The sequence below is a fragment of the Barbatula barbatula genome (assembly GCF_947034865.1).
Source record: "Barbatula barbatula genome assembly, chromosome: 23".
In the NCBI taxonomy this organism is placed as follows: Eukaryota; Metazoa; Chordata; class Actinopteri; order Cypriniformes; family Nemacheilidae; genus Barbatula; species Barbatula barbatula.
In genome coordinates, this window is record NC_136786.1 from 13,113,608 (window position 1) to 13,131,687 (window position 18,080).

At 36.9% G+C, this 18,080-nt stretch overlaps 1 protein-coding gene across 1 annotated transcript in view; it reads right to left on the reverse strand.

Moving 5' to 3' along the window:
* Positions 1-18,080, reverse strand: part of LOC306889027 (contactin-associated protein-like 2) — a 116,188-nt gene that overhangs the window by 14,824 nt on the left and 83,284 nt on the right. Inside the window, exon 2 of the mRNA XM_079447682.1 lies at positions 6,690-6,800. Coding sequence (XP_079303808.1) covers positions 6,690-6,800 — 111 coding nt within the window. The remainder of the gene's footprint in view (positions 1-6,689; positions 6,801-18,080) is intronic.

The following is an 18,080-nucleotide window of genomic DNA, read 5'->3' on the forward strand; positions in this document are numbered from 1 at the left end:
GAACAATAATCATCAATCGTCAAAACGTTCGGCCAGATGACATATAAATATAAAAACATATTTGACCACTATAGTTCTTGATTGCTATCAGGATCTGAAAAGATTTCCAACCAGCTTCACAAAAAAGTTTTCCGAACAGAATCATGCATTCTGCCTTCAATAGAAGGCTTGAAAATACATTTTTTGACTTTGATTTACTATAAGACTGAACATAGGTTTAAAAAGGTTTTGAAAGCCTAATTTCAGCCAGACAGATTGTTTATTTGTAATTGTTTGTAAATCTGTACAATGGCAATATTCAGACAAATATTCAGACAAACAATAGAAAGTGGGCGGAGCTAAACTAAGGTAGCAAATGCAAAGCCTTCATTTAACAGCCATTTACACTCTTCATTTGAAATGACACTGAAACCAGGCACAAGGAAAGTGCGAAAGACATATGCAGGGGGTCAGTAGATTAGGATGTCCAGGGATCACCACACGAAGGAAGCTTAAGAGAGTGTGAGGGAGTCAGGGGACATCCACTTCACTGCAACCTGCAAGCTGCCACCAAGGCAGATGTTCAGAGGAGATAAAGAGAGCACAGAAAAGGGCACTGGAAGGACACCAGCCACCAAGACAGAAGAAAATAAAACAACAAAGCCCATTGAGTTTTAGAGCCTGGCCCAGACCAAACAGAAATAAATAAATAAATAAGAAACAATCCCAGATGACACAGATAAAACAAAGAGATGAAAAATAAAGTGCGTTTTTTTGGTCTAAACATTGCCTGGTGGGCTATCTGTGCAGCATAGATGTATGACTTCCAAAAGGAAGTTGTGATGATGATGGCACACTATAGCCATGATAAATGGCAAAAAAGTTTGCCCTCTGCTTATATTTGTCACAAATAGGTTTTCATACCATTGACAATCGATAATCTTTGTGATTTCTTATGTTCATTTTTGTGTTTGGCTGTGGTCATATATTCATTTTATCATTTACTGACCATAATTATTATTTTTCTAAATCCATATTTAGATACACGTGTATATAGATGAAGGAAATATTAACATTTGCAGAGTAATAGCATTGTTTACTCTCTAATCCACGAGAATGGAATATAGACAGCTGCAGGCATAAAGCAACCCAGACTATATTGATGGGAAGAAACTGCATATGAATCAAAGAGTAATATGTTTGACCTCGTTATTAAAATGCTATTATTAGAGTTTTATTACTGTGTTGCTTGAAGTTTGGTTAAACATTTTCTGCCGTTACATAAACGTATATTATGGGTGGGTAATAAAAATGTGTTAAAAAACCCCACAATATTACGGTACAGAACCTGTATGTAGGTCTATGCAGTAAATACATGTAAGAGAATAAGATCTGGCGTCCAAAGTAGAGTGAGGAAGAAAACAATGGACATGGATCACTGCTCACACGTCTTCTATTAGTCCCTCAATCTCATGCATGAAAACATTATTATTCAGCTAAGATTGGGCTACATGACTCCACACTGGGGATCTGAACCTTCTCTCCCCTCTGTCATTCACCTCAGTTCCTCAAAATCCTTCTCCTCATTAGCTTCCGACAGGACATTTTCTTTTCCCTGCATACCAGCCAGGACAAACTCTTGTCCTCTTCCATCTCTAGCTGTGAGGGGCAAACAGGTTTCTGCAGAAGGATGATTTGACCTTTCCCTCTGAATCATCTCACACGTGAACAGCTGCTAAATAGATGTCCCTCTGGCCGAATAATAGAATGCGACAAATCGGCTTTGCATAGATGTATTGGGAAGGGCCGGTGACTTGATATTACTAACATTTATATTTTCTTACTGAATTTTGTAATGTATAGCTGCTCTGTAACAATGAAAATTTTAAAAAGCGCTTCATAAATAAAAGTTTAATTCAGAGTTATCTGTTTATTGTACACTATATAGAAATGTGTGTTGATCTAATGCTTCAGTCCATTTTGTATTGGTCTTGAATGCTCAATCTCGTTTTATTGCAATGTCCAAACATTACAAACAAATATTCATCCCTGTTAACATAAATTACTATTGTGATAATCTATGTAAGACATCCTTGACTGATAAACACATTATTGACAAACTCAAACACGTGGCCCTGTGCAAGATGTCTATATATAGTATATATGTCTATTATCTTTAACGTAGAGGAAATATTTACATAAATTCGTGAATTTATTACTGGACGTGTAGCGTGTGAAGAGGGAGTATATCTCATTACATTGAGAGGTAAAGATCAGGCAACATTAGCCTAGATGAGGGACTGTCAATATCATTCAGACTGACACCTCTGATCGCCACATTAAAGCAGCACGTTGCATCAGGGACACTTGATGATTCGTTCTCAACAACATTACCTCGAACTGTCTGTCATTCATCTACTGTTTTTATTCCGTCTTTCTTCTTTGTATCTCAATTCCAGAATTACACTACGTATACATTTCTGTATTTGACTGATGACATGTATTTAATAATACTTTTTTAGTTTGAGTTAGCTCTACATAAAAGTAATACTGGACGTTTTAGTGTTCAAAATTTGAAAAAGAAAAAACATTTATACCTACCATATTTTTTATAATACTTGACCCTATAAAGTCTCTTGTACAAAAACCTAAAAAAAAGCATGAATAACAAATTATTTTCCATTTAATCTCTCTAAATACAGTATAGGTTATAAATGCAAATAAATATCCAAATATTGATTAAATGTATATGAAGTTTAACTCTCCTACTGTACAAAATATAAGAGCATCCATTACACAAGTGGATATCACTACAACCTGTCAACCAAAGTGGATAAATACAAACCCTGCTTTGTATTGATTTTCTGCGATCTCTGTTCTATTTTCAGCCCGGGATCTTTAAAATACATTAGTAAAGCTAAATAATGAATCATTGGTGCAGACAGACAGTTGGGCCTGACATACGGACAGCCGAATCTTCCATCAGCAACCATAGTCCTTGATGCTACTGCTCATTCAACTAAATAACCGCTGAACCCTCCTCTGACATCATCAATGGCTTGGCAATCAGGGTGTCATGGCAACACCCTGGAGCCCCGAGACCCAGGCTGAACCAGACAGTTTGGCATCTAAAAGTGAAAATTCTCATGCCAGATGCTAATATGATGTCAAAACTAACACTACTTGGCTCACCAGTTCAGTAAAATTGGAAACTGACAGCTCGGAGTGACTATTTGGAAGCTAATTATCTTTAAAAAAACTTGACAATGCTATTTCAGCCGAGCTTTACAGGTTTCATGTAGATTTTATTAGAAGGTCCTAAGTGACATTGCTATTCATAATATGCAGTAAGAAATTATACAGTCCATCAGACACAAAAATTTAATATTTCATCGACAGGATGAGGTCCAAATTTTGCCATTCCAGTCTTAATTATTAAAGTACAGATCGATGACAACTACATGTCTGCATGGAAATATTAACATTTTGTCCAATATCACACCAGCCAAGAATAACATTAGCTATGGCCCCGTTTAAGGAATAGTTCACTTTCAAAATGAAAATTGTTCATATTTAACCTGTGTGATTTTCTTTCTTCTGCAAAACACAAAATAAGACATTTAAAATGTTGGTAACCAAAAACTGTTGGTTTTATTGTATGGACACAAAACCAATGCAAGTCAAAGGGGACCCACGGTTTTCTGTTACCAACATTTTAATTATATATTTTTTTGTGTTACTGCAGAGTCAATACAGGTTTGAAATGAAAAGAAGGCATGTAAAGGAAAACCACCCCTTTCAAGAACTGTTGACTTTCATCGTGTATTCATTCAACCTTATTCTTCGGTGAAAAACAATAGATATTTTGAGAAATGTGATGAAAATGGTTTTGTTTCCAAGGAGGTCTTCTTTTGTTATACAGAATCGTGGGGTATGACTCCACTAGAAAACTGAGAATTCAATCTACTAAAGGATAATACTTACAGTATACATAAAAATGACACAATGAGCAAATTAAATTGATTCATCAGATATCAAAATGTATTTAACTTTTCCTAGGCATTGTCAAAGACTGGTAGGGCAGGTAGAGAAAGAGAGTGAGAGAGAGAGGTTCCTTACGTTTGCAGACTGGCAGGTAGGAGAACATGTTCATTGGCCACTACCGTGGACCCCTCAGGCCAAGTGCACCTTTCGAGTAACAGAGAACCCTGCGTCGCTATGGTGAATGACTGCTGATGTAGGCAGTGCCAGAGGGCATATCCCATTGCTTATTCTCACAAACCCCACTGGCCCTCGGTGAGAAAGGGGCTGAATAGAAGCTGAATTCAGTACAGCCAACTGTCAAGTCTGTGTGTCTTTGTTCTGTCAGAATCTTCACTTCTGGCATTAAATCAAAGATTCTGAACCTTGGGGTCGCGACCCCTTGTGGGTCAGCAGAGATGCTAGAATACTGGAACCTCAAAAATGGGCCACGGGGAAAAAAACTATGATGTTGTTTCAGTAATGCCATACTGTATATGTGCACCTGAGATCTGCTTGACAAAATAAATATTGTGTAAACAGTGTTTTGCGTAGTGCACATTGTGAATAGATGCTTTAAGCAGCATGTGTAATAGGAGACATAACTACAGGAGCAATTAATATTGCTAACATTTTTATGCACATATAGAGCACAGCATGCTTGGAAAAAACGTAATTTGGATCCTTTAAAATCCAAACAGAGAGGCCTGTATATAAAACATCCATTATGAGCTGAACCCGCTTCCCCATGAGAGCCCAAATCTGCAAACAACACGAAATGTTTCTGATGCGTAGTGTGAAGTGTTTCATTACTTGCGTATTGGACTATCAATCGACTTCAATTTTAATTACAAGATATGCTGATTACTGCAATTACACACAAATATGAACACATATATAATATCAATACGAACAACTCGGTAGGGGAATTTTTTAAATTAAGTACATCAAACAAATACCGCTGGATAATAATCGATTTCATAAATATATGCTGTATTACACTATAAAAAATCACTGCCTATTGCATTAGAAGTAGTTTTAATATTAATCTTCTCACTTGAAAGGCTGAGAAACGACAGGAAAACACAAGGGCAGATTAATAAAACTACATCAAGAGAGGAATTAAAAACTATTAAGTTAATTAGGAATTCCTCTATAATAAAACTAAATCATTATTTTTTCTTAAACTTTACAATAAGCTTGTATATGTAAAAGGGATATTTCACCTTCATATGAAAATTCTGTCATCATTTACTCACCCTCTTCTCATTTCAATACCTTAACACCGTGTCTACACTGGACCGCAGCGCGATGTGACTTGACAAAATAACACATTAAAACCCATTATAATTGTACAGTTTGTCCACACTGGATGCCCATCGCGCCAGTCGTGTACACTGTAGACACGGTGTAAGGCTTTCTTTCTTCTGCTGAACACAAACATTAGACATTTTGAAGAATGTAGTAACTGAACAACGGCGGTACCCATTGACCTCCATTGACTTTCTGTCTATACAAATATATATATATATATATTCATCCTAGTATATTTATCATTTACTAAAACATTTTCAAAATAAGAAGATGTACATGTTAACATTAGTTGATACTCCATGAACTATAATAAACAATAAGTTTAAATAAATATAATAATTTTAACAATGAATACGTATAGTATTAACTAACATAAGAAGAATAAATCAATCCTGTAAACACATTTTTTTTATTTCACAAAATTATGTTGTAAAGTGTTCCCAAATAATCTGTATCTATCAATATTTTAGCACATACATGTTAAATGTTAGCCTGCACTGTTTGGGAATAAATTTTTTTTCTCCATGAATCTGTGTTTAGAACCTTGTGGACGACCATGCTTCAACAGAAGTTTATGCTGGATGTCCACACCATTAATTTAATGGAGCACAAATCGATGTTCATTGGACAAGAGACTCTTTCACATAGAGTCCCATCCGGGCACTGTGGTTTAATGTAGTTCAACTTTGAAAAGCACATCCCGAGACCCCTACATTGCATTACTGACTGTGTGCAAAACATGAATGTTCTATTTCAATTTTTAACCGCGACCACAATTGTAAAAGGCCTAGTTAGAATGCGACTGCATTATTCTGTGATATAAATAATGACATGTAAAATTTACTTTAGCTTCCCCCTCATTAAAATATGACATTCTGCCATAAACCGAAAACTCCAAAGATGTCCTGTGTGGGCTCGAGAACTTCCTTTTTCATTAAATTACATTTTCAATGAGAGTCACAATGAACCAAAGGAAAAACAATAAGCCAATTTTGTCCAAATCACAGAGATAGATTACCGCGTTGTCGCATCTGATGTAGATCATCTTAAGAACATGACTTTTCCAAAGGCGCAGGTTTGGCGTAATTGAATGAGCTTTTGTAATTTAGAAATTCACGCAATAAATCCCGGCTGGAGTCACTGTTGTGTTGAGCTAAACCTTGCTGTATAGTGTACAGATGCGTATTGGACTGAAAACAAACCGTATCTACTATGTGCACCCATGAAAGTGTGTGTTACATGGTTTGCATAAAAAAATCAACAGCCTAAGAGTGTTTGTTGAGGTGTTGTAATGAGCGTTTGTTTCATATTGCCAGTCAAATTATCACATTTGTGGGCGTGAATCTGTGAGTGCATGAGAAAGAAAATGTTATTACCTCCCCTTTTATTTAGCTTGGCATATCCAGGTGCATAGCCACCAGTGAACACAGAGGAGCTGGTGAAGGCATTATGAGGGAGGGGTGTGACCAGGGCTTCATCGCATTTTTCTGTTGAAGAAAATGGAAACATTACTATGGCACAAAATGACACAACATAAATCACTGATGCAGCACTTCAGTTTCACATCTATCTATTTTGAGACGGTCCAAACGCCTTTGCCACAAGCTAAATGTGGGAGAAATGAGCGAGTCCCTTGTTTACGGAGTTGAGTTCATCCTGACAGACCTCCCGACTGCCGTCTCTACTGACAGCACGGCATATTAAACAGCAGAAGCATTAGGAGGATGGAGTCTGTGGTCCACTGGTCATTACTCAGGCCCGTTTCACGGTCAAAAGCTTAAATGCCCAAATTCTTTTAAATGCCAGCCATTCTCTTTAAATAGATAAAGTTAAATTAGCACTGAATTGAATTTAGTCATTCAGTTCACACAAAATTTTGTAGATTTTGCTGGATGTGTGACATCTCCCCAGGTGTAAATTGGAAATCACAATGACAGCATTTTGCCGCGAAAAGTGTCGTTTATCACATTTCTCAGAAAAGACATTAGTTTCATGGAAATTTGGCAAATTGAGTGACAGCACAGAGCTGAAAGTTGGATTTATGCAAATGAGCAGTGATGTAATACGGCCACAACCAATGGGATTGAAGAGAGTGAGATATTTGTGAGGCAAATTGAGTTGGATATTGCAGTCAGGTACACTCTCAGAAAAGACTATTATTATTTACACCAGGGTTCTCAAGTCTCACGCATTGGCCGTGAGACACACGCAATTCAACCAGTTCACACGCACACACGCCACAACGTATATTTTTCACGCCGAAAAGGCAATGCCTACCAAGTTTACATATAACGTTGTATACGAGGCGCAGGCACACAAAGTGAAGTTTCCTGCCGCCAGCACGTATCTGGGCCAGATTGCGTCGTTACTAGGCAACATAGATGCGCGAAAACACACGGAAGTTGACGGAACATTCTCGGCCACCATACGTTCGTTACTAGGTAACCAACAATATCGCGCGAACACATGTTGTGATGGAGAAGGGTAGTTGGAAGAAAGCTCGTCTAAAATTTTAGGCTAGAACATTTAATATAAAGCCCATAGTATACATATTGATGCAGTCAAAACATTATCTGAAAACTAAGGGAAATGATAAAGGATATGGGAAGGAATGAAGATTATATTTCTTCCTTTATTTAAAATTATATACTGTATTAATAGTCTTTCTAGTCACATTAATAATGCTACATGTAATTTCTGCTGGTTAATTATGAACAATGGGTAAAGTTGTGGGGGCGGGGCTCAATTAGGGCTCCTCCCCTAATCGCATGTGATCTCACTCCAAGCTTTTTTTAAAACTTGAGAACCCTGATTTACACACTGTTTGTGTTGTGCTTTTTAACATATTGTGTGTAATTTTAACACATTCTGCGTTGATTTGTATGAAATAAATGAACGCACGATGAGTTTAAAGGAACACAAAATGTATTATTTCTCTTTGAAAAAACAGAGATGTGCCCTTAACTGAATACAAAACTGTTTTTGCTAACAAATGCTAACATCCAAACTGTGATGTGTATCATGTGTTCCCCATTAACAATTCCCAAAAAGTTCATGGCAAAAAAAAGAGTCATACATTTATGCTATACCACACGAGAAAAAGTTTCAACACCGGAAGACAACAGGGCACACCGAACTGCACAAACATCCCAATGATGAGCAGGAAAAACCGCTCCGGCGAATGCACAGACAGCTCTGAGTTCCAGAAGTGTCCCAAAGCAGCAACAGCAGAAGTGACTGATAACAGCAGTTTGGTGTATTCAACATGAAAGCACAAACAACACATTCTCTATATTTGCCTTCAGCTGCGACGCGGTACATTCAATCACCATCCCTGCGAGGGGAGAAGGAGCAGTTGACATGTGAGGAGGGTAGAGAGACTAGAGACGTCTGCAGCCCGATGTCTGTTCTAATGAGTGTCTGCTACGTTCAAGCATTATTTGTCTCCAAATCCCAAGTCAAATTGGCCTTTTGACCAGGAGCGTGAAACAGGAACGCATTTTACACACATATGGCTGGCCTTACTGAGAACTGTATCTTTTTATCATTCTCATTCGCAGCAGACGATCCCCATTGCCCAGAGGGCACGTGGAAATGGTCGGCTCAGTCATGCGAACCTTCTCAACCTGTTGGTGGATGGAAGAAAAGCCCAATTACACTTGACATCAGAGTGTCAACAGAGAGTAATTACTGTAATCTGCATGGTATTACTGTGACAGTCTGAGATGGAAAACAAACAATTAAATGATTTCTAAAATTGACTTTAGCAATTTGGGGGATTTCTTAAGATGTGAACACAAGGGTGTAACTTTGGTTTGAGAAGTGGGGGGGACACTGAACAGGGGGAAATGTTTTTGTTTTATGTTAGAAACCCATAGAAGTCCATTCTGAGGAAACAGTTTAACATAGCCTACGGAAGCAACGACCACATAAAAACTAATCAAAACCATGTGATTGAAAATAATCTTTCTGTGATCTATTTTTAGAGTGTGCACGCCACGCGTACATTGACCCATGGCAGACTGTGTCCTGCTCGGTCCTATAGACTACTTCACCGTGGCAATGATGGCGCCTGGTTAAAAAATCATAACAAACTAATTTGAAAGTGAGGGGGACACGAAAAGTGTGGGGGGCATGCCTCCTCTGTCCCCAGTGGAGACTATGCCCCTGTGTGAACAGTATTTTTACTACGTACATTTGGAAGTAAATAAAATGTTTTTTACTCTAGGAAAGTTTTCCTCACTATAAAGCATACACCATACTTTTTTTCTCCACTACGATTCATAAAATCATAGTTTTTACCATGAATACTTAAGTATATTCAAATCTAGTATTTTTTTAAGTAATTTTACGCACATTTTACTAAAACTTTTACTCCAGTAAAAGAAAGTACCAGATTTGTTATGTATATGATGTATATAAAAATGACATATTGTGACACTACCAATTTTCCAAAGAAAAACAGATATTTGAAAATGGGATAGCTCATCCCAAAATGTTTTTTTTTTCATAATTTACTCACCAGCAAGTTGTTTCAAACCTTTTAAAAAAAATCTGTAAAAAACGAAATAATTATAGAATAATAGATTTGAAATCATGTGGAAAAACCAAACAGTTCTGGTGCACCTTTGACTACCATAGTAGTTTAGTTTTCTACTATGGTAGTTAATGGTGCCTCACAACGGTTAGTTTACAAACAATCTTCCAAATATCTTCTTTTGTTAACAGTGATTTGATTCAAAATTCGATTCCATGTTGACACAAACTCGTAAAATAAAGATTTAAAGCAACAAATAGGCTCAGTAAATGATGACAAAATAAAAAAATTTGGTTGAACTATCCCTTTCAAGTAAAGTTAAAATACAAAAGATTTAATCTCTTAATGGAAATGTCTCTTAGATTTACTTCATTGTGAATCTGTCGAGATTAGCCATACAAACAAGACGGTCACTAGTAGCAAGAAACTGTCTATGGTAACATGTAGACTAATATACTGTATATCCTCATAATATGAAACAGTTTATCTTTAAGAGTTAAGTGTAAGAAAGGTCTAGTTTGGTAGAAAAAAAAGTCTTATTCACCAAACAAATCCAGTCCAGCTGAATAGGAAAAAACACTGCAGCATATTTAAATTAAGTCATTGTTAGTCAATAAGTGAAATCATGCCTTTTTCTTATAACCAATAATGTATTACTTTATTTACAAAGCTCTGTGCTATTTGGTGTTGCCTATTTTTAACATTTCTGGCGAGTAACCAACAAGTTCCAAATCCTAATTACTAAAGCTTTGACTAAGCAAAGCACTTAACCCCAGGTCTCCTGGAGCACTGACCCTTTAATAAGTTAATTTGAATAAAAGTGTTGGCTAAATTATGAAGCAAAAGAGACAAAAAAAGAGATACAAGAGAGCTAAGCATCTAGATCCGGCCTACCAAAAAAAGAACACTACGATCGCCCCCCGGATTGTGACATTTTGGTGAGGCACAATTGAAAATGAAAAAATTTAAAAAGTCAGTTAATGACTCAGTGTAAAATGACTCACTGGTGTGTCATTTATTATACTCCGCATTTCAGGATAAATCATTTTGGATTAAGCCATGCAAGTAGCAACTTTGGCAAAGCTATTCAGATAATGTATTAGTCTGCCTTCATAAGCAAATGTTTCTATCCATTAGATGCTGAGAGCATCGAAAAACAACTATAGTCATGACATCACCAAAATCCAAGTTTCTAGATGGTTTTATTGAACAATTTGTTTCAAAGTTTTGCCTCTGATGACTTTTTTGACACGATACACACTGCTTTCTGATCAGTACAAAGAAATTTCCAAGACTCCAGAGAAAATCGGCCCAACTTGGACGGGGAAAAACTGATCGGGGTACATGTGGAGAGCTGAAACGGTGGAAATCTGATGGGTCATCTATCAAGATCGTGGCAACACACATTACAGAGAGACCTGCAAATCATTGTTCAATCCTAAAACAAATTTCATCGTATTCCTGAGAGAAAGACGAAAGAGAAGCATGTCACAAAAATAGATTTACTCGTCCATGTGACATTTTCCTCTGAACAAATACTTCAACCCTGAGCAAATAGCACGCTGTCTTTCTTACGCTTACTAGCGGAGTAACCGTAATGATGAGCTGCCCATTCTATCATTTGTGAACAGTGTGTCAGACAGTGTTACAATCTGAACAAAGAGAACACTATGAATTAAGAACAGCACATGCCTACAAATGAGATACCAAGAGCAAAACGGTTGCAGTTCTTGAACCTTTTGGTCTGCAGAGATATTTTAGTTACTTTTGAAAGATAAATTTTAAATGTATATTTTGGCAACATCCACAACAATCATTCAATTACAGTATAGTGAAATTGTAAGTAATTTTCCAAAATGTAAAGATAAAGAAGCCACTTGGAAATGATGAAAGGCTGTTTTTTTTTGCATGTTTAACGTTAAAGGTCCAGTGTATGAAATGTAGTGGCATCTAGCGGTGAGGTTGTGAATTGCATCTAAAGACTCGTTCCACTTCTCCTGACACATAGGTCTAAGATGTAATCACGTTTTTGCGTGTGTGTCAATAGATCCTCCCAAAAATTATACACAGCACCTTTAACTTTTGATACAAACTTTTAAAAAAATCATAAGTTTGTTTTAATAAATTTCAGTAACATTCAAATATCAGCCTTCTTTGAGCTTTCAAAGATATAACACAGTTGTTGTCATTATTAATTGAGTATTTTACAGATGAAACAAGGATCACAACAACCTTTCTTCTTTTCTTTATTTATCGGTAAGTTAAATTAAAGTCAAAAATATAAAAATAATGCGATACATACAGTAGAAAAAGAAACAAACAGGACATAACTCCCTCTGAATTACACAGCACTATAATGAGTAATGCTCATCTTTATTTTGCATTGCATTGTAAGTGTGATTACAAAATGTTACTTTGTCTATATCACTCTCGGTCTCTTGAAAACTGTTTACACTAAAACCTTGCTTTCTGTGTCTTCGGACTACATGTGGGAAAGATTGTTGGTTGTTATTGGGGGGTTATGAGAGTGAGTCACCTCGCTCGAGGTGGACCCACCACATACCCAGCATGGTCATTTTCTCATGTTATCTTATTCTTCTCTGGATTTTCCCAATACTGCCTTTGCTTTTGAACTAGTAAACCTGGTTTTATGTACAAATCAATTTCCATGAAAGTGGGCTATAAAACAATGAACAATGGCTGTGATTAAAACAATAATATTACATTATATTCATTGGAATCTTTACGCAATGCCTTAGACGGCCAAACTATGTCTTCTAAGAACAACCCAAACATGCACTAAGAGGTAAATTCACAAGACTTTTCATCGATCATGGCTGCATTGAGTCATCCAACGATGATCAAATAAAGAAGAGCATTAAAATCTGACATTTATCTAGACCCATAGTGTAGTGTACTCTCAGCATTTTGAATATCTGATTCACGTTAGTTTTCTCCATACCTCACCGTTTCTCAGAACCAACATAGATGGGGAATTGCGCTGCACAAATTGTGATTTTTGGACATGTTTGCTCTGATTCCTGATTTGCATAATTAACTTAGTGAATCAAGTCCTGAAACATCACAAACAAAGCAAATGAATAAGCCTCCCCCAAAGTCCCCCTCTGAGTCACTGAATCGCCATTTTACACTGAAATAAATTGAGAAATGGCATTGATGTTTGCTTTTGTTTCATTCATATGTGGTCAGTCTGGTCTTTGGGCAGTAGACCTACATGTATGACTCATTCCCTCATTCATACTATAGTCCATCACTCAAACTTTTCAAATTGACATCACAGATTCTTACATTCAATGCAAACAGCATGGGAAAAATTATGTTTGCAAAAAAGAAATAAAAAAAAGAAAATCATGGGGCCTTAACTACCTCTCCTTTGTCTCCTATCTTAATGTGCACCTGCGCCTCATGAGCACATCTTGTCCTGTTGGCTACGGACTGTCACCTGGGTGTTTCCTGAAAGCTGAAGGGGGCATTTTAATCACGGTCTCAACTGACTGCTCTGCTTAAGGAATGTCGAGTGATCAGCATCTATGCAAGATCAAATTCTGTTTTTCATCCGTCCAATTCTGTGAGCATCTGACAAGTCTGTTTTGCCACAGCCTCCAGGTACATTTGATTATGTGTGTGTGTAAGTAGTAACTGAGGTGAATATGATGGATACACTCATAGAGGATTAAAAGCATTTTGAAAAATATTGCTGTCAAAGGGAGTCGCGCGGTGTACTAGAATCAGGTTTATGAGAATAATTACAATCATATTGCTATAAGTAATGGGCCCTTTGCGTTTAACATTAGATTATGATCTTATCAATTCATAATTCTTTTCACTCCCGTTATGGAAACTGATATTTAACTGCTGTAAATTTATATTGGAAAAAGATTCAATGAAATAGGGTAGGTAATATTAAAAGTGATAATATGAAAAGTTTCTAAAGTTGATTCGAAACAAATTTTCCAAACACCGCTGTCACTTGCAACCCATATAATTCTACCCAGTCTCAAGGCAGTTCGTGGAATAGAGACACGAAATTAGGAATCTGTTCATTCGTGTTCATGGACACTGATATCCGATTGTTTCGTGTCAGTGAGCACAACCTTTTTTAATGTCACTCAGCACGACCTTCTTTTCCTGTCACTCAGCACGACTTTCAATGCACAGACATTTACATTTATATATTTATACCCTGATATCAAAAGAAGTCATACATATTTAAGGATGTGGCTAACCAACACCTTACTTCACCCCATACCCTTATGTCACAGCGGCCAAGGATGATTTCGCTAAAAATGCAAGAGAAGTCAAATCATAACAAAACATACCAGTGAGGTTTTAGGAAATTCACACTAATGAGCCACATTGAAAAATTGGTATGAATTCCCATCAGATTGCATTGATATATCATATGAAAGATACCGTTTATTAAAATCCATTAGATTGAAAGTCGTGCTGGGTAAACACAAATGAAATTGATAGTTCACCCCAAAATGAAATTCTGTCACAATTTATTCAAGCCGTTTACATTTCTATGTTCTGTTGAACACAAAGGAAGATATTTGGAAGAATGTAAGCAATTTTCTGTTTTGGGGCACCATTGACTACCATTGAAATCTTTCTTACTACGGTAGTCAATGGTGGCCATGAAAATTGCTAACATTCTTCCAATATCTCCCTCTGTGTTCAGCAGAACAAAGTCATTTATACAGGTTTGGAAACACTGCGACACCAGAATTTGGTAAATGACGCCAGAATTTTTGGGTAATAGATTGCAGTTCGTGACAATTCTCGTGAGACTGTGTTGTACAATTTCATGACTTTCAGATGAAAACAAAGGGCTGGCGTGCTCTTCAAAGAACTCTACATAACATATCGTCGATGTCCTTCTGAAACCTCATATGTCCAAATGCACTGTTTTTCAGGAAATAAAAAAAACTGAAAATGTTAAATGATTACATACTGTGTTTTCAAAGTTGAAAAGCACTACTTTTTATTGGTTAGATATTTGCAAAAGCCAGTAAAAAACAAAGGATGACTAATAATAATGATTTATTTATCACGAAATAGGCAGATACAAGGTTTCAGAAGGACAGCATAGATATATTGTTTGCAGATGTTGTGTCACAGTCACATTTGGTTCTGTCAGAAAATGGACCCTTGCTCTGGACTGTCACACCATACGAACAAGCCGTTTTCTATTGTTACTTCATTTGCAATTTATTAAAAAAATAAAAGTGATAGAGTGAGCGTGAAACATATGTGAGCTGTCAAGCTGTTCCATTTTGGTAACACAGATAGCTCAATTTCAGTGGGTTAGATAAATGAATTCGGGTGCGCCCCTGCGTATAATACATCATTCCAATAAGCATCTGCTACTTCTCAAATCGGAATCTCTCAGACCCTAAATCTCCCTATGAATATGAAATTGCATCTTATTTTCTTCATCCCAAATCCTGCATTTCCAATTTGCAAACATACAACGTTCACATACTGTTTGGCACAAGATTTCATGTGTGAAATTGTTCCATGGTCACTGTGAATGTGATCCGGGGAGATGGAATTAAAAACATCAGAGAAACGGCGTAAGGGCGGAGGAGGAGGTACAGCAGCGTGGCCCCGTTTTCTCACGCCGTCTGTTTTTGAAGGGGTTGATGCCATCCACTATTAACAGCTCTATGCAATCAATAGATACCGAAAGAAAGACAGTCCAAAGGGAAAGCTTATCAACAAATGTCAGCCACACAGGCGCGATACAACCAGAGTCACGATTTTCCAGTACTCATGTTAAAATGACAAGCATGGTGGATGATTTCATTGGCCATAAGTATGCCAGGGGCATCTGTGGTGCTTCCTACTGTTTAAGGGTTTTACTATTAAAATAACAAATCTTCACTGGGTGACATATTGTTGTGGTTTAACAAGGTACACAAATCACCTTTCTGTACCGTACCAAATCTATCACACACAAACACACACACAGTCTCTTAGCAGTGATGGTTACACATATGGTTATCTGTCCAGTTATAATGAAATCTGAAATACATGAATCACTTAGTATTTCTAAAATACCTTCTTAATATATATTGATTTATCAAATGCCAGCAAGTAGAAATGAGTCGTCCTGTTAACTCTGAAACTTGATGTCATTTCAACTACCGTGCCTGAATATGAGAGGAAAGAAACTTATGCTTTATATACATAAATGAATATTAAAGGGAACTTCGCCCCAAAAAATAAAATTCTGTTGATATTTTGTTGTTCTAAACCTATACATTTCTTTGTTTTGTTTAACACAAAAGAAGATATTTTGAAGAATGTTGGAAACCTCACAATTCTGAGGCATCGCCATAGTAGTTATCATAGTACTTGATAGTCAATAGTGCCCCAGAACTTGGTTTGGTTACAAAAACTCTTCCAAATATCTTTCCAAATATATAAAGTATAAACTTTATACAGGCTTGCCACAACCTGAAGGTAAATAATGACTGAATTGTCATTTTTGGGTGAACTACCCCTTTTACATAGTACCTCTCTGGGTTAACAAAATAGCAATTTGATTATATTCTGAAACCACCATTTATAAAAAACAACTGAACATCAAAAATATACATAAAAAAGAACGAAAGAATTCAATTATTTCAATGAGGTCATGCACAAAATTGCTATCTGTATCAGGTGGACATTTGGCTCTCTCATTTCACAGGCTTAATTGTAACCTCTGCGATACGCACGCTCGACTTCAATTCCAGATTCGGCAAGAGCGATAAACAGGTGGTCGTACAATTACATTCCAACTTCTGAACGGATACGAGCTCCATCACCACAACATATTAAACTCTCGCGTCCATTCACACACAGCTCAGGCTGAAAATAATTAAGGGCAGACTCCATTTTCTGGCAACCCTCCTCATGCTGACCCCAGCTCGAGCTGATATATTATGGGATGGAGTTACCAAGAAGTTTGGTTCACTCGGGTTAATGGGAGCCTGAGGCTGGTGAAGCTAACACGCTAACATGTTGAGCGCTAAAGGGTCTGCAGCTTTGTTGTCGTGTCAGCCACCAGTCTCTAATTAAAGCAACAACTTTAAACACAAAACGCTATAATCTGTCCATGCACAGCACAAGATCACACGAGTACGTAATGTTTCATAAAGCCAAGAACACAAGTCCACCGGCCCGGGGGACTAATGGGTTTGGGGTGTATTAGCTCCTTTCTTACTCATTTTGAAGGTTATTAGCAATGGATTAATTGAACAGGAGACCCATTTTCCTCTTCAAAATTCACATCTTCAAAATTTAGTCAAAATAATTGCTGTGTACATAATGGCCCTAATTACAGTTCAAAGGAAAAGAAAATGTGAAATATGATGTGTAGCAGACTAATAATAAGAGCCGGTTCTAATTAAAATCCTTGACGTTGTTTGAGTATCAAGCGACAATGTATAAATTAATTTCACTATAAAGGTAATGTTTCTCGAAACATCAGGCAAAACGTCTCCCGGATATGGATTTTTATTATAACGTCTATAACTTACGTCACATGATCTGAGGGAAAACTACTATAGCTTACAACCACAGAATCGAAACCATATGTTCAATTCAAATTAGGCCTATACAATATGCACCAACATCATTATTAATCTGCAAATTCACTTTGTATTTTGTACAATACGCACAATGTCTTGCATCTATTTTACAGTACTGCTTCCTTGTTTTCCAATAGATTTAAATAGGTTTGCTTTAAATGGGGTTCCACAGCTTCCAAACATCTATCAAAGGTTTTATGCTCGCCGTATGTATTAAAATGAACACTAAAATTCACCGGGCGTACTGAACTCCAAAAATATAAAATAAATAGAAAGTAAAAAACTAAATAAAAAACGAATACTTCCAGGATATTTCATTTGAATTTCGGTTTGCGTCTCTCCAGTGCCGTAGGTTTCATTTGAATTTCATTTTATCGAACAAGCGCAGGGAGTCATTTTTCCTGCCAACCTGCTCTCCCAAGACCTGATCATAAGACAAGCCAACATTACCGCAATCATCTATAGTCGTTTTTTTCTTATACAGCCAATGCAATGACAAAGGGAGGCAGTGATTTTCTGTCGTTTGCTGTCTGGTTCAGGCTTCTTAGTAATGATGTGTAAAGTTGCCTCTACTCTATACAGTAATGAAGAGGGATAATGACTCACTGGGACACTGTCTCTGACATCCT